This window comes from Strongylocentrotus purpuratus, unplaced genomic scaffold, assembly GCF_000002235.5.
Source record: "Strongylocentrotus purpuratus isolate Spur 01 unplaced genomic scaffold, Spur_5.0 spur5_scaffold_15, whole genome shotgun sequence".
Classification (NCBI taxonomy): Eukaryota; Metazoa; Echinodermata; class Echinoidea; order Camarodonta; family Strongylocentrotidae; genus Strongylocentrotus; species Strongylocentrotus purpuratus.
Genome location: NW_022145600.1, coordinates 5,145,938 through 5,168,542, shown reverse-complemented (window position 1 = coordinate 5,168,542; position 22,605 = coordinate 5,145,938). Strand labels below are relative to the sequence as shown.

Here is a 22,605-nt window from a genome sequence, read left to right as displayed (position 1 = left end):
ATTTGAGAATTGTACAATGTGTATTAAAGTTACATTTTCCATCTTAAAGCAGAAACATATGCCAACGTTGAGAAGTTTACCCCAATCAAAGAGTTCATACCACTTTAATTAAAAAAAGATGACACAAGAGCTATAGGTGTGAACAAATTTACACAAGAACAAAAGCTTATAAATGCATGAAATATAAATTTCATTGTCCACATGAAACCAAATGAAAATATACTCACGATTTAGTCCAATGTCGTGGAATGTGACAACAACATGCTTTTGATGTACTGGATCACCCTGCACATGAAAATAAAACACACAAAGACAAATCATCAAAGTAAGGTTGACTGAAGATTCTGAATAAAGTAAAAAAAAAAGATAATTTGTCCTTGTTTTCACGAAGTGACGATAGTGAGGAAAATCGTAACGCAAAGTGAATGCAATTTTTTTTCACTACCGTCACCTCGTGAAAACAGCGACGAATTGAAGGTTCTTTTTCTGCTTTGTGTGATGATTATTATTTCAATTTATTTTGACATAATTAGTTATCCACTATTAAAGAAAGATCAGGGCCCCCATTTCATAAAACTTACCATTGATGGTAACTATGCCATCAATATTAACTACCATGGTAACATGGCTCAACAGCCAATCAAATCAATGATTCCATTGAAGTAACCATTAATGGCAAAGTTACCATCAATGGTAAGTTAATATGCAAAGGGGCACAGATATAACAGGGCTCCACACTGACATTTGGTAGGGGGTTCAGATCCAACTTTTTACTGTATAAGCCCTATGTAAATACTTCAAAATGTTGGGGGTCTGGACCCGTTTGTGTCAAGCCTTGAACATAACAATGAAAAAAAAAAAAAAAAACACACCAGCAGTAGTACTCTGAAAATTAATTTGGTGATTGTCTCCCGTGTACACAGCCACAAACACCCTGTACATGTATGTGCAGCCATTAAATCAATAAAGCCATACAATTTATTATAAAAAAAAAATTAAACTAGATGGAATTTTGACTGCGCGCAGTCGAAAATGATGCCTCCGCCATAGAGCAATTTAAACAAGTTTGGAGTTTAAATCTCCAGTGGTTCTTGAGATATCATGATAACAATCTCAATGTATGGAATTTCATAAGTTGACCTCTGTGACCCTTGACCTTTGACATACGTGCTCCAAAATCTAATCAGATTGTTTTCCTATAGTGATACACACTATCACTAAGTTTGAAGTTTAAATCTCCAGTGGTTCTTGAGATATCATGATAACAATCTCAATGTATGGAATTTCATAAGTTGACCTCTGTGACCCTTGACCTTTGACATACGTGCTCCAAAATCTAATCAGATCGTCTTCCTATGGTGATACATACTATCCTTAAGTTTGAAGTTTAAATCTCAAATGGTTCTTGAGATATCGCGCTAACAAACTCAATACAAGGAATTTCATAAGTTGACCTCTGTGACCCTTGACCTTTGACATACGTGCTCCAAAATCTAATCAGATCGTCTTCCTATGGTGATACATACTATCCTTAAGTTTGAAGTTTAAATCTCAAATGGTTCTTGAGATATCGCGCTAACAAACTCAATACAAGGAATTTCATAAGTTGACCTCTGTGACCCTTGACCTTTGACATACGTGCTCCAAAATCTAATCAGATCGTCTTCCTATGGTGATACATACTATCCTTAAGTTTGAAGTTTAAATCTCAAATGGTTCTTGAGATATCGCGCTAACAAACTCAATACAAGGAATTTCATAAGTTGACCTCTGTGACCTGTGACCTTTGACCTACGTACTCCAAAATCTAATCAGATCGTCTTCCTATGGTGATAAATACTATTCCCGAGTCTTAAGTTTAAATCTTAAATGGTTCTTGAGATATTGTGATAACGGTCAAACGGGACGGATGTACGGACGGACGGACGGACGGACGGACGGACGGACGTACGGACGGACGGACGTACGGACGGACGGACGTACGGACGGACAACCCGAAAACATGATGCCTCCGGCACCACCTTCGGTGGCGGAGGCATAAAAAAAGTATGTGTCCCTGAATTACTATAGCCAAGGGCATTAAAAATATTTTTGTTTGATGGAAAATGCAGGAATCCGTATAAATGCATATTGTGTGCAATTCGTTTCCTGTTGTGACAACTGACCACATTGAAGCACATATCCATGATCCATCTACCATACGATATACATGTACTGGTTGATGAACTACTCGACGTGTAATCAATATACAGATGGGCAAGTGAAAGTGATACCTAGTTTCAACTTTTTTTTCATCCTATGCTTGCAAGGACCAATAACATTTTATTCAGAAAAAATGTGAATTAAAATTGACATCAGCATAGAATATGTTTGGGGGAGGGAATGGGAATTTTGACAAGAAACTATAATTCTATTTCACTTTGTCTAAAATCATCTAGGATATTACAGTCCTATTTATCCATGGACTTTGGTTATGCAGTTTTAATTATATTCATATTTTGGCCTAGCTACGTGCTTCTTTTGCTCACTTATGAAACTAATGTACACAGCCCAAGACATGTAAATGTATGTACAGCCATTGACCAATGCAGGCGCGTAGCCAGGGGGGGGGGGGGGGGGGGGGGGGCAGTCGCCCCCCCCCAAAAAAAACGTCTTCTTTGTCTAATAATACGTCAAAGCTTCCGCGTTATGCGCAGGAGGAGCGGACTGAATTCAGACAAGGATTATGAGTCGAGAACGGTACAACGAATCGTCTTCTTTCAAAGCTTCCGCGCTTTCCCTGCACCTACCCCCCTAGGGTGATTCGCACGTTTTGCGTGCTCACTACCGCCCCCCTAAAATGAAATCCTCTCTACGCGCTTGGACCAATGAAACCATACAATTCAATATTTGTCACGACAACAATAAAAATATTTGTCACAACAATAAAAATATAATAATAATAATAATAATAATAATAATAATAATAATAATAGCCTAATAGTCCACTCCAAATTTTATTAAACCAAAACGGAAATTCTTTTTGCCCAATTGATCATGAGCCCGGCAGCCACGGAGCAGCGCCAGATCGACGTTGCTCTATCCCTTATTGTTGAACGCCAAACAAGGTAGCAACAACTCCCATCTTTTAACGTCTTTTGCCATGACAATAAAAATATGTGTCCCTTAATTACTTTAGCTAAACACATTAAACCTATTTCAGTTTACATGGAAAAATGATGGAATATGCAGGCAGCCATATAAAAGCATTATGTGCGTAGACCAATCCTTTTCCTGTTGTGATGACTGGCAACATTAAAAACATATCCATCCACCACTTGCTGATGAACTCAACACGGATCCAATCTACAATTGTATGCAAAGTATTCAAGTGGGTAATATGCATACAAGGAGATACAGATGGCAAAGTAAAAGTGAAACCTCGTTTCGAGTCCCCTGCCGTTTCAACTTCTTTTAAACCGATGTTTGCATGGACAAATAACACTTTATTCAGAAAAAATATGTATTGAAGTTGACACTGGCATACATACATTGTAGCTTGTTTGTGAAGGGAAGGGGGTGAGTATTGAATAAGAAACAATATGGAACCCAGCATACTCCCCATTTTTGAAAAAGACTCTTGACAAGAATTTCACTTTGTCTAAAATCATCTTGGATATTACAGTCCTATTTGTTCATGGACCCGGGCTTCTGTTGAATAATAAAAATCATATTTGTATCTTAAATTAGGCTATTGTGGAAGATTAAGATCATATTTGTCCATGGACTTGACTATGCTCCAATTCTAATCATATTTTGACCTAGCTAGAGCTCTGTGCTTGTTTTGCTCACTTATGACACTCAACCCTGTAGCCATCATCTTCTTTCACTTCCGAACAGCACACAATGGTGACTGATGAGTCAGGTAAGGAATAAACAATGGTATAGTTTTACTCATGTGGATGTTTATCAAAGAGAAGATCAAATCCTGGAAAAGATGATAAATAATCTGTCAGTTTTCTCAAACAAATAGCAAGTACACTATTAAACCAGTCCAGAAACACCAATTCTTCACAATCGAACCAGTAATTATCTACAAATGTATGACCAAAATATTCCATAATAAATAATGACAAGAAATAATGCTACAATTTTCAACAGCGAAAAATAATAATTTGATAATTAATTGTTTTCAAGTTGTGTCTACATTTCATTTTTATGAAAATCTCATTTTAAGTAACGACATTCATTTTTTTCACAGTGAAGCTAGATTTGTCAGAATAAACGAAGGCATTAGGCCTGTTTTCATCAGCTTGAGATGAAAAATATCTCGAGCTAATTTCTCAAGCTCGAGTTTAAAGTTTCGAGGTCAAGTCTCGAGCTGACGAAGACGTGATTTGTAACTTCACGATTATTTCCCAAATGAGAAATAGCAGGCTATTTGGCAATCTTGAGCTGATTATTAAAGACAGGTCTATTGTCAGTTTATCACCCTATGACCCAGACAATTAATTTCCCACATATACTGTGAGCTTGCCACCTGAGAATACACAGAGGAAGGTCAGGAAGCAAACCAAAGCGGGCTTACGGAAGACGAGACTGAGTAAACACAACTGAAAACAATTAGAAGGACTGCGAGAAGGCTACTATTGAAGAATCAAAGGGGCGGTTACTCGCTTTTGTTTCTTATTTGTGTGTGCTTGCATGTCTGTGTGAGTAGCACTAGTGTGGTGTTTAGAGATACTCAAAGTTCTACTCTTCACCGTGAAAATAACAGTAATATGAAACATACATTTTACATTCACAAGACAAAGGAAAGATAACATTTAATATTATGGGTATTATGTTAGGATTCAGAAAATAAGAAATTAGTTATTTACGAGTGAGATGTCGTACAGATATCAAAACTCAATCAACATCTACATGTATCTAGATTTATGGGCTGTCAACATATCAAGAGTAACATAACTTTAAATTTAAAATTGGACTAAGAAGAAAAGGCATTGGATCCTATCATCGGAGAAATAGGTCATGAAGGCTAGTAAGCATCAATAGATGAGCAACAATGTAGATCTGATTTTGTATCTCCATGGCAATTTTTATACAAATAATCAAAATGAGTTAACAGTCTTCTGATGATAATGTATTCCCAATGACCACTGCCTATCGGTACACATTGTCATATGGCACAGATAAACATCAGATAGGCTGGCAGACCTGAGTCCAACATTGCTCAACTGCTGCATAGGCTGACAGTCATCAAACATATCTCAATGCTATATTTCATAAAGGGCAAGGAAATACAGATGCTAAATAAAATAGTCTGTATCTTCTCTTCAATAGGTAACTTTTCTAAATTTTATATCTTTGTATTCTTCTATCTACGTGGGAGTAATTTGTCAAAAGGCAGGCAGCAAAAGAAAATACCCTCCATCGATTTTTTAAAGAAATCCTTGCAACTACACTTCCAAGTAACAAAAATAATAACAAAAATCCCTTTCAATTCTCAGCTATGTTTCATAATGAATAGCTTTCTCTGATAAGATGATTATACTCTTAATGTTGGTAAAAGCATCCACCTTCTAATGTACATTACGATGTCAATCAATTTGCTAAAGGTTAGTGGTTGTAACGAAAATGTCAAAGGCTTACGAGGATTGTAGATAGATATCCCTTTGAAGCTCCGAGCTAGTCGGTATAGGGACAGCCATTGTGAAAAACTAATTTTCCTCAGCTAAATCTAGGCACCTATTTTTATACTCAATGTACCTCCACAATACCTCCATCACAGGATTTGAACCCAAGTGGGACGCGACCTTTCGTGCCGATTTAAGGTTTACAACCAAGACGACGTTGTCGCACATTCATCAAAAACTGTGCCCATATTCCCTATGCACAGTGCACAAGTTTACTATATTATCCTTCCAAGCTATCGAAAGACTCGAGCATCTTGTCTTCAAAATACCCCTAATTGATTTTTGGCAACCAATTTTTAATACCAGACTATTGAAAACTGGTTACACAGTCACGAACAAGTCATTTAAATTTGACACTAATGACTCTGGCTACTTGTCTGTAATCTTAGTGTAATTAAAAATGAAACTTGCAATTCAAAATATTTTCCCATCCTTAAAATGCAATGAACAACTCCAGTGAATTCAAAAATATTAAATTCATGTTTCACTTGCATTCAATTTTCATGTATTGTCAGGGCATTGACCCCCTACTACATGAACACTAAATTCACAATGATGCAGCACAGTTGCCTGCAATGGATTGTGATGTATACCGGTAAGTACTATACAGGCCTGTATATCAGATCAGAAAATTTAGGAAATTTGGTCACTTTGATATTTTTTTCTTTCTTGTGCCTACACCTTGGTCATACCATACACTGTTTTCACTATCAGATTTACTACAAGACAAACCCTTATAAAAAGGCAAGAAATATATGGATACCTTGTTTTCCTTTTTTTTAAATTTAAACAAAAATTAAACGAATCTTTGTATCAATTGAGAAAGAGAGGCAACTCGTTCTTGAGAAGTTTCAAAGGCAGGCGGTATCAGTTTAGTGTTATTTTCTAGAATGTCCCAAACTACATTATACTGAAGGCGTGTTTGCTATAATATCCAACTTCATTGTTAGTGGCATAGACAGAAAGACACACCCCAACAGATGATTGTTTCCATTGGTACATTTGTAAGTCTTGGCTTATAGTAATTTTCAGCTGTACATGTACATGTACATGTATCCTGCTGCCAATAGATCTTTTACTTTTACTTTAACTTCCTGTGATTGCCTGGGGTTCAGACGAGGGTAAAATTCACACATAATAAAACATCACTTTCTGTATTAAAAACAAAAAACAAACAAACAAACAGAAATCGGATAGTGATGTGCAACAATGAGATCTCTGACATATATCTGAGATTGATTAAAAAAAGTGGAGATGACATTATCTTTTGAAAATCCCTAGTGAGTTGGAAAGACATTTATAGACTAATCTGAAGAAAACAAAATCTAAAAAAAGCATGTACAGTACATTGTGTACATACTGTACATACAAGTGAAGAATTAGCCTGAAAACCAAGACTACACAGTACTTTGTAAGTTTGTACCCCATCAAAAAGGGCTCAATCAGTGTAAATACATTACAATAGAGGTGACTACATGTACACTGAACTATCTATTATCTTATTATCAAGGAGACAATGTTTACAAGTATTGTAAGCTTGACCTGAGGAGGACAATTAAAGAGGGAGGGGGGGGGGTGTAGGAAACAACAAATACATGTTTTCAAAATACAAGCTACCCTGGATATATTCGGCAATTACATCAAAGAGTTTGGAAATTAAGACTAGGTATTGCCACACACAATGGACCCTGGATGTGTAATCTGGGTTTCCTTATCATCAATGGGCGGCTATTCCAACACTGTACAGAGAATTTGACCTCATGAGGACACTGCAAATCAGATAGGAAATGCAGCTCTAGTCTAGCTTGGCTCAAAATGAAGAGGTGCATGTTTGCCTAGAGTTTGCCAGAACGAATGCTTGTAGGTCGTTGTGCATAACCCTGTCTCCAAAATAAGACTACATTAGGCACTGTACTTGATAAAGCCAGAGACTGGCAGACTTAGGCTCTGCTCAAAGCTTTAGGAATGGTGGTTAAGTGTAAAATTAGAATCTGTGCTTGCAGGTTTATTTATGTGAGCCTGCCCTACAGGTATCATTGTACACATGTAGGTCTGCTAAATTACATGTAGAGTGTAGGTGATTGGGGTATTCAACTATTCAAATAACGTTATTGCACAGACTTTCATAGAAACATACTGCACATGCAGCATGTACATTATATCTACAGGAATGAAAGAGATGGAAGAATAGCTTAGCAAATACCATCTTGCAAATAGAAACTGATGGGAGAATAGAGGGGCAGACCAACCAGGGACGTGATAGAGAAGGACTGGAATCAAGCCGCTCTCCTTTGACCCCATGCTCCAAGCCGCCGAAAAGTTATGCGCTAATCTTCAACTTCAACTGTTGACCAGGTGGTGTGATAAGAGAGCGCATGACATTTCAGGATTTAGAATTCCTACATCAGAAAATGGTATCACAGCAACTGTTTGCTGTCCCTTCCAATGATTTCTCATCCATTGTTAAATGTGTAAAGAGTAGAACAAGCGAACACAAACTTGTGTAATTTCATCCTTTTTTAAACTTGAAAAATACAAAAAAACACGCAAAAACACGCATTAGCAAACTTAATGTTATTGAAGATTGTAAATCATGGATCAAATAACGGGACATTAAAGCATGCACAAATTAGCGCATCATCCTAAAATATTGAGTTTTTGACAAGATGTAATTTTTCTTTTACCAACTCTGGCACACAAATGAAAGGAAGGATGGAGTTCTAAATTTAAAAATTTGTTTGATGTACTATTCCCAATAAAATCCCCATATAAAGTTTTTGATTTACACTGAAATTTTGCCGGTAATTTAATATTTTGTAATAAATGTAAAACTGGTGCCAGGCTTCCGAAAGTCTTCGCAGTGGAAGCGCGGTTCGGAGCATGGAACTTCAAAGCCAAGTGGAATGTTACACATCCCATTGTTATGCTTTAGAACTCAAGAATGCGTTTGAATAAATTACAAGAGTTTTGTCTCCTTTTCTTTCACCTCCCTGGACCAACTAGGACATGGACTGATATTAAACATCAAGCAATGGATGGGAAAGTCATTGGAGCAGCTATCTAGAACAGCTGAAGACAGGAAGTCATTGAGAATCTGTGTCTCAAGGTCCATTTCATTGTCGCCTTAATGACCTCCAAGCTATAGTCTATAGATAGAAAGCAGACAACCACTGTACATTGAGTATTTGACCCCATAACGACATGGTAAATTAGAATGTAAATGCACAGTCTTGTCTCAAATGAAGAGGTTCATGTTTGCCTACAGATACAGTGTAGGTCTGCATACATGCAGAGTGTTGGTCCTTGCGGCTATGTATTCAATCAAATAAGAGGCTGTTCACACCGGCAGAGATAGCGCGCGCTAGACCGCGCTATCTCTGCAGTTTGGAAGGTACAACGTCGTTTCGGTCCGCCCAACAGGGAGCCACGGCGAGCCAAAACGGCGTGCCACTGGAGCACCTCTTGGGGGTGGTCCACGAGAGATAGCGCGGTCTAGAGCGCGCTAGAAAAAAAGGGGTGCTACGATAGACCGCGCTATCTCCATGCGGTGTGAACAGCCTCTCTGATTAGTGTGCCAACTTGCACAAAACATGCTGTACGTGTCATGTACTAAGCCTTACATGTACATGTAAGTGTTTACTTTGTTTATGGAGTTTTAAACAAAAAATTATAAAGACAAATACTATAGGCCTACAATGTACATGAACACACCCTTGGCTGCATTGCAAAGTAAGTTCAAAATGTATCTACACATGTCCATGTAGACAAACTTAATTCTTAAATACTAGCAGGACCCGCGGAAATCCGCGGGATTCTAGAGGGGGCGGGGGGTGTAAATAGATATATAGAGATCGTCAAGAACTTTATTTGCCATTCAGGCCATTAAAAAAATATACATGTTTAGCGTCCCCGCCCGCTTCCTTTTTGAGGGCCACCTCCTTTTTTTTTTTTTTTTAAACAGCTTCCCCGCCCGCTTCCTTTTTGGGGCCGCCTCCTATTTTTTTTTTTTGAAATTTTGTTGAATTTTTTTTTTTTTTTTTTTTTGACAGAAAAAAACAGCGTCCCCACCCGCTTCCTTTCTGGGGGCCGCCTCTCCTATTTTTTTTTTTTTTTTTTTGAATTTTTTTTTTGATTTTTTTTTTTTTTTTTTTTTTTTTTTTTTTTAAAGAAAAAAAACATGAAAAGCACTGCTAAAATGTATTTCTGATCTTAAAAAGAAAAAAAAAAAATTGTCGGCCGCCATCTTGAAAAATAGCCTGAATGTCAGGGAAAATGTACAGAGCAGCCATTTTGAAAGAAAAAAAAAAAAAAAAAAAAAAAAAAGGGCCTCCTCCTTCCCATTTTTCGAAAAAACAGGAAGCTAAACATGTTTTTTTTTAAATTTGGCCTTATATAAAAAAAATTAAAAAAAGATCCAACTGTACCGGTAGTTATTCTTTAAGCCACTGGAACTGCGTAGAGTTCCGTAGTGTGGCGTACCGACTACGCAGAAATTAGGCTGCGTATTAATGGGAAAATAGTCCCTGCCTAGGTTATGCGTAGGCTGGCATACAGGTTTGCTTATATGGTTGCTTACTGTGTGGAAAGCTTTTACTGCTTTGACGATCTTGCGTAGGGTAGCATAGTGTTGCGTAAAAAGGCGTACTTTCTGCGTCAAGTTTCTACGCTGAAAGTACGCGAAAAAAATTAAACATGTTGACTTGTTTTCGTTCATCTTGCGTACCCCTTTCTGTCCCTCAGCATATAGTAACGTAGGCCAGCGTAGTTGGTAGCAACACTACGCAACTCTACGTATTGACCCCACGCCAATTAGTGACCCGCAAGTGTCACAAATAAAGTATTAAAAATATGCTCATCTGACCCTAATTAAACACCTAAAACCCCCGAGCTTTCGGGGGTTTATGGCCCCTTGAAACCGTGGACCCCACGCCTATATTGTATATACACTCAACTCGCTGCGATCTGATCTCTCCCCCCTCCCAACTTTGAAGAACGTAACCCCCAAGCTTTTGGGGGTTTATGGCCCCTTGAAACAAATATACACTCAACTCAGGGTTTCAGGTTTCCTTCTTCATAATTGCCTATTTAAAAAAAAAAAAAATTTCTAGTTCAAAAAATAAGTTTTCATGCATTGATTTGATGCAAGAACTGTAACATAATAGACCCTAGATTGTGATTATTTCTGACCATAAATTTCGATAATTATTTTTCAAAGTAAAATTTTCACAAGAAAATCAGACAGTCGTTTAAAAACGTAGACATTAGTAATACTTTTACTAATTCTAAGCTCAGGTTTCGTAAAACTATTCACGAAACTATATTAAAATCGCGGCAATAATGATGCAAACCAACAGATAACAATTTCAAAGTGTCAAATCTATTCGACTCGAGCTCAGCTCAGCTGTACTCACACACACACACACAGTGTAACTCCAGAAAGCTCGAACACCGGCGCCGCAGGCCTCGGACGCCTTCGGTGCCCGGAGCCGGTGTTGGAGCTTGCTGGAGTTAAATTGCAGCTCACACACACTGCACAGCAGCACTGCACTGACTGAAGGCAGCTTGCGACTGAATTGTCAGTCCAATGGTTTTCTTGTGAAAACTTTCCTTTAGAAAATGATAATCAAAATTTAGTAGCATGGCCGTAATAATCACAAAATAAGCTTTCATTTCATACCTCCATTCACGACACCTATATAAAAATCGCGGCAATAATGATGGAAATAGGTCCCTAAGTTTGGACGTGGACGGGAAGCTTCGTGTGTATCTCTAGCTGTGGCTCGTGCAGCTACTATACAATGGATATCCTATAGAAAGATGCTTTACTCGGGTAAGCCCGACCCTGTGCGTCGTGCATTTAATACGCAACTTAATGTGAGTGGACAGTCATCGGTCGTGTGTCTACGGATGTCATGTTGAATATCCATGAGGTATCTCTGTCGTCACGCATATCCTGCATTATGCATATCGCGTCTGTTTTCGCCCTGGACGTCGACACGGAGGAGGACCTCGGGCGGAGTATAGCCAATTCCACAGAGTAGACTCTCCCGCGGACGATGGCACAGGGCACGGGTACCCCGAGGGGAGGGTTCAGGAGGAGATAGCCGCACCAACTTCGGTCGGCGACCTCATTAAAAAACAATAGAATACAAAGGCTCGCCGAGACGTCGCGCTCCCCGCGGAGCCTTAGCGTATTATTATTATAGAAGGGGATAAACTTGACCTACAATGAAAAAATGTAAATTACAGAGAATAATAACAGTCCAGACCTAGAATCTATTTGGAGCCGGAATGGCGCTCTGTGTAAAATGCCATGAGTTAACGCCTTCCTGTCTCCAAAGAGATGAAATGTACAAGTGCATTATCCACCTCAACTCAAGGATGTTGGCAAAGTATTGCCCGCAAAATAAGCTCACAGCCACAGGTATTGTTTTGGTTTGTATAACCCTGAGTTAGATAAATGCATGTTGGCCTTATACTGATTGCATGTTAAGCATGACAGCTCACTCACTTTGGATCTGATTCTTTTATAAATATAATGCTAGAATTTTAACACCATCTGTCTCTCAAGGTCTTTGTTGGATTGATGGTATGTACATTATCTTTACAGGATTGGTCGTGAACACGATTACAGTCTATTTCCTATACTAAGAATCTTCATGTAGGCCCTACATGTTCAACTACATGGTCTCTGTAAAAGACACTCTTCATACATATCATCAAATTTGCAACAGAATCATTGTGTACTGCAGTACTACGTGCTAAAAATACTCTGCAAACATCCCAGACTCTGCAGGAAATCAATATCATTGTACACTAACAACGGGCATAGAGGTGGCCCTTGAACCTGCGTAACATGATGACAATGGATTCTGAAACCACCTCCCACCCTGAAGCTAATGCAGTATACAAAAACAAATCCTAGTCAGTCATAACATACAGTGGAGGGTTTGGACTGTGAGACTACATCAAGGATACTGCTCTCCATAGGCCCCTCCTGTAGCCGGCCCCGACTTGCCTGCAGGCACAGACACTGACTTTGTCACTTGTCAGGAGCCTAGATGTACAGGGTGCAAATCCACAGCCTTACAGTTCAGTCCCTATTTGTTTGTTTGTTTTACCTGACTGCTAAGAAAGCATCTTTATGCTTGTAACTGTAAGTAAGCAGCCAGGGGACCAATGGCTTTTAAGACCTTTCCAAGGGAATTGGTCATGAGGATTAATGCCTTACCAAAGGGCACAAGCGCATAAACTTGGTTTCAAACCCGGCCGCAAATTCCCGGCTACGAAACCACTGATCTACCACTGAGCCATTGCGCCCCAACTCACAATGCATTTTAATTTAATTCAAAATAAAGTCTATCCCTGCAGACTAGCCTGAAGCCTCCACTGTCCGTTATAAAACACAGACTGGAGTCACACGGCTGCTTTTGATGTCACACTGTTACCAATGCCAAACCCACCTTCTCCCTATTCACAGGCTAATAGGTCTGCTTTATTAAGTAATTGCGAGTGGCACGAATATACTCTCGTTAGTAAATGGATGTTCTTGACATCGAAGCCAGACCTTACTGGCAATGAATGTCAATACCAAGCTTAGTCACATCTCAGATTATACCAGCATAATTAATAGTTTATACATGTGATTCAGGGGAATACCGGTATTTGCCATCTGAAGATGCTAAAGAGGATTATATGGATTGGAGAATCACCCTACAATCCACAGAGTTTGAGGAAGAATACAGAATGAAAATAGCCTTTTATGCATTGTAATTCAATTTAATTATTCTAGCCTACTACTTTCATAACATTACAGCACAATATGTACATGTATGTGTATAGACCCTTTTGAGAGTCTTACAAAGAGTCTACATGTACATCATGTAGTTTAATGCTCCACCAAAACAGAGAGAAAAAGCAAATACTACTTCTGTTTCTTAATCTCTCTCTCTCTCTGTGGATATGAAGTAGAAAGAAGAAAAAATAAAGAAGAAATATAACCCGATTTGACCCTAGGTTTTGCACTGAAACCTATTCACACACACACACACACACACACACACACTCTCTCTGCATATATTTCTGTTAGCAAAACAGGTATTTTTCATCTCTTTTTTTTCTTCTACAAGCAGAGTAGAAAGAAGAAAAAAATATATATAACCCCACTTGACACTACACTGTAGGTTTTTCACTGAAACCTGTTCACACACACACACACATATAGGTAAACTCACATACAATATACCTTAGGTCAACCCAATTTAAGGGTCTAAGAGAGTCTATAAATCATACGCAATCTGCGGGCACTCCAATTTGCTTGACATGCATCGAAATGTGTGACAAACAACCCTCCTCAAGTGCTCTGGAGTAGTACTCTAGTTGCTTCGCCAATCTTGTGCATCATATACATGTACAAAGGTAAACAACAGGAAAGGTCTTGACTGGTTCGAAGCGTTCAAGCTAATTTTTTCCTTTAAACGAAATTCCCATCCTCCATACATGTATAGTCGGAATGTGTAGCTCAAACAGAAAATTTATATAATTCCAATCAACATCAATATCATAAGATACAAATCAATGATAGGTTTAATTTTAAAGTGCAATCAATTATTGAATGTACAGTCAAACCTGCTTTAGTGACCACCTGTCTACAAAGACCACCTCTGACCTGCCTAAAAAACAAGCACATGTTTTGTTTCCCTTGAAAATGTTTTTTCATTGAAACGTACTAAAGGAACCTCTCTACAAAGACCACCTGTCTACAAAGACCACTTTTAGTGTATCCCTTGGGCGGTCGTTGTAGATAGGTTTTACTGTACTGTACATGTATCAACAACAACGTTTGTTTCTTCGATGGTTTCTCAATTCTCAAACATGCGAGGCCAAGTCGTGACTCTATTGATCTATATTTGTGACATCAAGGCTGCATGTAAATTGCATGTGTGTAAGATGCAAATAACTGTCATTGCATCTGTACATAAGACTCGGAGGTAGACAATGGTTGAAAATGTATCAGGGCCAGTCACACAAGACTACTTCAGAAGAAGTGGGCAAATACCTAGATCTTGAAGGACAAACACAAAAAGGGAAGTAAATAATATCCTTGTAGATTACTGTGTACAGTGAATCAACACCTTATATCACTGTGTAAATTTAAGATAGAGAGAGGGCACAGTATACCAACTGACAATGCAAATTATACAATATAACTTGTGTCAAATGTTTTGGGCTTTTCAAAATTATAAAGTTACAGCTCTAACAGTGTGTTTATATTTATAAGCCATCTTTTTTAACAAGGATATTTTCAGATCTATTATTAGGGCCACATACATGTACATTATACATTTTGAGAGTTGCTTTTGTTTTCAACCATAATTCACTTGGGCTTCTTGCATTACATTTTCCCACATGCATTGCCAGCTCATTTTCACATGCTGTTAGATTTATAACCCAACAACCATTCATAAAATTTGTGACAATAAAACCCTTCTAGAAATACCTGCTACTGTAAATGTTGCTTCTACAGATACTACTGTAATGGGTTTCAAATCCATGCTACAAGTATAACCTGTGAGCACATTAGGATAGAGAAATCAATGACAAAACAATAATATAATGTCCAATGACCTTCCAATTTTAATCCTATTCCCCATCGTCATTGTCACAGAGTAGAAGTTAGTGACGTCCCTAAACTAAAGGAAGGTCACATTGTCCTACTGAGTATCTAGCCCATTCAGAGGCTTTTTAGATCAGGGATAGAGAAATTACACTTATTATATGAAGGCCTGCTTTTAAAGCCACACTGTCCTACTGGTAACTACTTGCTCCCTCTATATATATAGAACACAATGCCTAATCGGTGACCATTGGTCCCCCATGATCCTCTTTTTCTTATGTTAATTGAGAGCTGAGTTGCAGCGTGTCCACACACAAAACAATTTATCCCGAAACTCTATAACGATACGTCGTATAAAGAATCATCGTATAAATTCCAGGATGTCCACACACAAGAAACGTCGTCACTAAAGAATCATCGTATAAAATGCCCCCTGTCCACACACAACATTTTCCGTGATTCTTTATAGAGTTTCGCGATAGTGATAAGAGGTCTGGTCTCATTTCGCTCGAGGTCACGTTAAGCCCCGCCCAGTTAGTTACACTAGTTACACTCCCCCTGTCCACACACAACATTTTCTGTGATTAGGCGTGATTCTTTATCGAGTTTCAGTTCGAAACGATGCCCAAACCTGCGTTTCGTTAGACTAGTTTCGTTATATGACGTATCGTTAGTGAGCGTCCACACCTACAATTTTGGTCGTAAAACTATCGCGAAACGGTATCACTATCGCGAAACGGTATAGCTAATCATGATTAGTCACGGAAAATGTTGTGTGTGGACAGGGGGTTGATGAGATAACCACCTGTCCTGTGACCTTGCAGTCTGGTATAATCCTTCCTATAAACTAGTACAGATAAACTTTAAATAGTGTATTTTTTAGGCCTTTATGGATTCAATACAATTAATGCATTTTTAGTACAAATTAACGTTTACTGAACAAAATATACATGACTCTGCTATCCCTATGAACATGACTGACAAAGAAAGCGGACAAAATATACAGTTCCTCAGGTAGACAAAGGAACATCCTTTCACTGCTATTATGTAAAAAGGTGAATATGCATGTGACACCTGTTCTACACATTTTTACATAATAGCAGTGAAGGGATGTTCCTTTGTCTACCTGAGGAACTGTATATTTTGTCCGCTTTCTTTGTCAGTCATGTTCATAGTGTATTAAAGCCAAGAATGATTTTTTTTTCTTCATGTACTTGTACAGCTACATCTAGGTAAAACACTGTAGGCAAACTTAGTGCAGATTCCTGTTTTTTCCAAGAATATTCTATGGTTTCCTGAAGTACTGAACTAGGTCATTTATAAACCGACCTTTGCTGATTTATTGCAGGAATCTTTTAGAGTTGCCCTAAAAGTTGTTTATATTGCCCCCCCCCCCCAAAAAAAAATACCTCTCACTGGCTTTATGCCAAAATGACAACTAGCAAAGACATTCCATAACAGTGTAATAAATTATGCGTGGGACCTACAATGTATATACTCTGAGAATCATCAACAAAATATTATTTAATGTGTGCCCATTTACAATACAGAAAAACCCATTTAAAAAAACACCAGTTGTTAAATTACCATTTACACTACAGTATTGGAAACCTATAATAAATCATCAGTGGTTGCTAAATCTGTTTGGTTTTTTTGCGGGTTGTGTGCGTGCATAACTTTTTGCTGCTTTGCATGCAATAATGAAGAAGTGACAACCGTCACATGAGCAAAAACTAGACTTATTCTCCAGTATTTTGAGGGTGAGCATTTACACCGCAAAAATGCTAAAATGTTATTTTCAAGGAATACCGGTAGGTTTGATTTGTGTGTGATTGCATCCCTTCCCTCTATCTCAATCCCTCTATCTCTCTTGTACTGTCCCTCTACACGTATCTCTCTTTCCCTGTCCGTCTATCTCTCGACTATCTCTCTCTTTCTCAATCTCCTACAGTGTGTATTTCTCTTATATCGTCCCTCTATCTCTCTATCTCAGTCCCTCTATCTCAATCTCTCTATCTCTCTTTTATTGTCCCTTTATCTCTCTTTTTCAGTCCACCCATCTCTTTAGCTCGGTCGCTCTCATGACTTTTCTTACATACTGGTCGCGTCAGTTTGCATTGACCTAAAAAGAGGCCTATTACGGGCAACAAGCCTACAGGTACGTGTCAATGCACAAACCTACAGATTGAGTGATGAAAACTCTGTGCAGTTGATTGAATTTGTGAATAGATGAATGGCTTGGGAAAACAGTGGCCTGGGTCCAATGCATTTTTTTTCTGCTGTCTATATCAAACTGACTTAAAGCCTGTCTGTACTAGTTTGGCCAGGGATGATTAGACCTTCCTGCAAGGTCACTGACAGGTGGTTACTTCATCAAATCAGCTCTCAATTATCATAAGAAAAAGGGGATCATGGGGACCAACAGGCACCGATTAAGCATTGTTTTCTATATACTGTAGAGGGCGCAAGTACCTATAAGTAGTACAGTGGGGCTTTAACTGAACCTGTTAATATGTGATTCCCCCTCCACAACAAAAAGGATCTCGACAGTTACAGACAACGTGAACAAATAAAATTTGAATCTTTAATCTTAAAAGAGAAAGAGAAAACTAACTCTGTCTTGAATGAGGCTACATTGATGTAAGAAAATCGAGGGGGATGGGCAAATAGGGAAGGGGCAGGTAGGAGAAACTAGGCATTGTGGCGTGCGCCTGCAATCCAGCTAACAATGGAAGTTACAAACTGATTCAGCCGAGGACGCAGGTTCAAATCTGAGTCACATCTCTCGGATGGTGACGTTTAAAGGTTGGTCCCCAGACGTAAATAATCATATCTGATTGATACACGTCTGTAAAAACCAAATACACCCACACAGGAGAGAAAGAAAGAACGGAAGCAAGAGGACAGCCCAACAGCTTTCCATATGACTGAACCTGTCCCATGGCTGATCAGAAACCAGAGGAAACACTGTCACTCACAGCGAGAGGGCAACATCAGACAGTCATCTGTTACAGATGATCAATTTATATCAGCCTGGATTTCAAAGACCTACATGTACATGTCTCATTGACTGACAAAACCTGTACCATATTACTGCCAAGTCATTCTGCTACAGTGCTTTTTCTTATTTTTTTTCCTTCTTTTTCTCCTTCCTCCTCCTCCTTCTTCTCTAATTACTTTGTATTAACCTTCTCCTACTCCTTTGTCTTCTTCCTCTTCTTTGTCTTCTTCGCCTTCTGCGTATTCTTTGTCTTCTCCATCTTCTTAGTTTTCTTCATCTTCTTCTTCCTCTTTTTCATCTCCTCCTTAATCCTCTTCTTCTTTCCAATTGCTATTGGAATACTGTGTAGGTATAATAATCCTACTACACTATATACTGTTTATTATACACTTATAACACTTGTTATCATACTGCTTTTAATATTTTCGTCTGATGAAGCTTTGTTATCGACTGTTCAACCATTCTGCTTCCAACATGCTGATGACAGACCTGGATTTCTTTGGTTATCAATTCTTGAGGATACACATGCATCTGTTTCCATGACAACTGCTTCCAGAATATTATATCTAAGGCTACACAACAGCATGATGAATGTGAATGTTAGCACACTGAATATAGGTATCTCTGATTTTGTCTTTGAATTATCAACAGATTTTAAAACATTGAAATATTGAATGTAAAATGTAAAATGTAAAACTGGAACACCATGTTGAATTATCACCAAATAAATATTACAAGCTTTATATTGCACATATTTACACATGTACACCTGCACAGCTACATGTAGACATGTGCATTTTTTAACCATCTTAACCATAGGAAAATATGCACAAGAGAGAGAACTTGAATTCACTGCACGCACAGCTGTATATCTAGATGGGCAGTTTTTCAATGCGTGGGTGTAAACAAATTACAGCAAGTGCGACGGGAGAAATGTACCCAAACTGAAGAAAAAGCCCAGGTTGCACAATCTTCCACGGCATATATTATGTAAACACACTGCGATAGAAATAGTATAACAATATGGCACAGGCCAAATGCACCAAATATTAACAAATATATTTTCATGTATCTATCCATGGCAATTCAAAGTTCACGCTTTATTGGTTTCTTTCTTGACAAAAGCTGGCCAATGGAATAGCAGCATTATTTCAAATATTTATTTCAAATTTTTGTGAAGCAGGTAACTAATGGTGGGAGGTGGGCGTGTCCCATAAAAGGACTTGCAACCTCGCATCCTTTGCAATGAGGGCATTCAAGCTTAAAACGTAAATTGGACTTTGGTCTCATTTGAAGAAACATGTTAATTCCGAATTTCCACAATTTATACTTTTTTTTTTTTTACAAACCTGTGGCCTGCAGTGCTTTACTCCCTTTTTTTGCAGAGTTCGAGTCCCTTGTTTTGTTTGTTTGTTTGTTTTGTTTTTTGTTTTTTTGGGGGGGCGTCTACAAAGGGCCAATTCTAACATTTTGGAGGGTCAGGAAGAATTTTTTTACTCATCATAATGACAGCATAGATTCCATCTTTCTTGGGAGGGGAGAGGGGGTGCAAAGTAGAAAATACCAACAAAAGTAGAAACAGCATCACTGTCGCTGATTCATTTCATTTCTAAAACTTTTGTTCAATTGGAGGTCAGTGACCTCTATCAAATATATTAAAGAAAAGGGCAATGGCACATTCTAATTTGTGTCTAAATGTTGCAAATGCATTGATAACCCTCCCCATTGATTCTCACTCTCTGTTCCCCCCCCCCCCCAACAACAAAAAATGAAACACAGGCCTTAAATTTCGTCATTTTTAGGGCAAGGCCAGTTTGGCCTCGAGTAGATCCCTACCTCATATTTTTAAGGGCACCAAGGCCAAAATATTTTTACAAAAAGGGCATCGAGGCCAAAATATTTTACAAAAAGGGCATCGAGTATGAGGCCAAAAAAATTGATTCTATTTTTGTTAGATGTCATGTGTATTTTATGAAACTTGTGCGGGATCAATTTCCCATGACTTTTAGCACCAGCTTCTTCACAGAATGTATAGAGGTCTACGGTACATACAAACAAGGCGGCGGCCCGCAAGCCTTAGATTTAGCAGCCAGGAGCAAGGGGCAATTTTTTTTTTAAGTTGCCCTTTGCCACGGGAATTTACCAGAGCAAGGGGCAATTTTCCAAAAAGAGATAGGCCCCCTTATCTAATCATAAGTTCAAAGAGAGTCTACAAATGTTAATTTCATAATGTGAATAGATCGAACGATCAATTTAATAACTTTTTAATCTTAACAATATGAACAGGAAAGATTGATTAAGAACATCAAACTTGCACATTAAACAGTATTTTAAAGTAACTAAAAATATTGATGAGCAAATGAATAAATAAATTGTCAATTTCACAAACACGAAAGTCAGAAGGACTTGGCAAGTTTACCGGGCCGGGTATCCCAAATCAAAATCGCACCTCACACACAAACCTTCCGCCACTCTCTCGGTAGTAGGAGCAAATTTGAAGAAATTATCTTTTTAACTGTTGTATAGAAAGGTCTAGATAGGCCTAACTAATGAAATAAGATGTAAAAATGTCCTTATAAGACATTCGACAGCTGAAAGTGACACGCTCAGCTCAGTTGCGTAACGTGCATTCACGAAACCAAAATCGTTCCTCGCACACACACTCTCGCCACTTTTGGTGGGAAGCTGTCGGGCTGGAAGTTTGCCAGCGAAACCGATGCACCCTCGGAGATTCGCAGCGCGTAATTTTACCGGGACTCGAAACGTTCGTCTTGGGAAGCTGGCGGGGTAGCTTTTTGAAGCGAGGTCGGCTGGTGGCAAAATGAGAGTAACTACGATCGAGAACATCGTAGGTGTTCTTAACTTATTAATAAGATAATTCTAAATTCTATTTGAGATAAATAATAAACTAGACCTACAAACAAACCTCGACAGATCTCTAATGACTATTTGAATGCTTGTTTATTTCTCCATTTGACGATTTGTTTTCTTGATCCTGGCCTTCGATTTGTACGTACGTACGTACGTGCGTGCGTCAACAGCATGCACCATATGCATATCATGCGATCGCGTGATTGTACGTGCGCTAGCGCATTGCCTATATAATAACAAAGGGCGCATTTTCACGGCACTTGCGCCTTATTAAAGCACTAAATACGAAGCTAGAAGAGAGCTCGTGGGCGGCAGACTGTTCGTGATTCGTGTATTTTTACTGTTCTAATAATTTATGGGCGCATTTTCACGGAAAACACTTGCGCCTTGCCGTCTAGTTTTAGATGATTATGGGCGCAATTGGTGGTTTTATGTGCGCAAATTTTAAAAAAAAAGGGCACGTCCAGTTGGAAAAAAAGGCACGTCGGCCAGTTTGAAAAAAAGGGCACGGCCTTTTTGGCCGTGAATTTATCTTTTTTTGGGAGGGCACCGCGGCCAGTCATAGGGGCATCGACGGCCTGGCCGTCGATGGCCGTCGATTAATTTAAGGCCTGGAAACAATCATATGAATTCATGAATATCAAGATTAATGATATATTTACCTGTACATAACAGTAAAAATCTCCAAAGTGCTCGCTCCTGACCCGTTTTTCCTGTACAAAAGAATAAAAGAAATACGATAATGAAATGTTCATTGCATATAGTCTCTGGATTATTAAAGATCACACAAACACACACCACACAAGCAGTTTATCACTTAATGTACAGTATGTGCTGTCATTGCTAAATCCAACAAATTGTCAAAACGGTTGAATCAATGTTTGCACACAATGGTCATACATGTATGGCTCATTAAACTTCACTTGAATGTACACAGACATTAGTGTGCAAGAAAATAGTCTGCACTACATGTATAGTATCATACAATTTTAAATGGCAAAGTGCATTATAATGAATATTTTCACACTACAATTTTCACGGTACAATTTTCTTGCATGGTCGTTCTCAATCATTAAGGACTGCATGGTTCTGGTTATATGATACACATCAATGTACAGTTAATGTGTATGACACACAACACATCGGATGGATGACCAGATACTATGCTACAATTAGACTGTGTTGAGACATTGCTTCTCAACCCATTAGCATTACAGTGGTGTCAGATACAGGCAAATTTACAAAAACCTGCATGACCCTTGTGCGATTACTTTTTTCATGACAATATCAGAACAGATTCTTTTTTTTTACAGCACAATTTTCATTCACTTCTCAATCACCAGGGGCTGGATATTATATGTACACATGGGGAGCAGATCTATGACCAGATACATTATACATGCTAATGACTGTGTTGAGACATTGCTTCTCAAACTCCTTCC

At 38.5% G+C, this 22,605-nt stretch overlaps 1 protein-coding gene across 3 annotated transcripts in view; it reads right to left on the bottom strand.

Annotated features, from left to right (window-relative positions):
- LOC754030 (uncharacterized protein ZK1073.1-like) overlaps positions 1-22,605 on the bottom strand; it is a 77,175-nt gene that overhangs the window by 28,377 nt on the left and 26,193 nt on the right. For all 3 annotated transcript variants that reach the window (XM_030985430.1, XM_030985428.1, XM_030985429.1), the window contains exons 2-3: positions 21,826-21,876; positions 228-285 (exon numbers count right to left, since the gene is read on the bottom strand). In XM_030985430.1, coding sequence (XP_030841290.1) covers positions 228-285; positions 21,826-21,876 — 109 coding nt within the window. The remainder of the gene's footprint in view (positions 1-227; positions 286-21,825; positions 21,877-22,605) is intronic.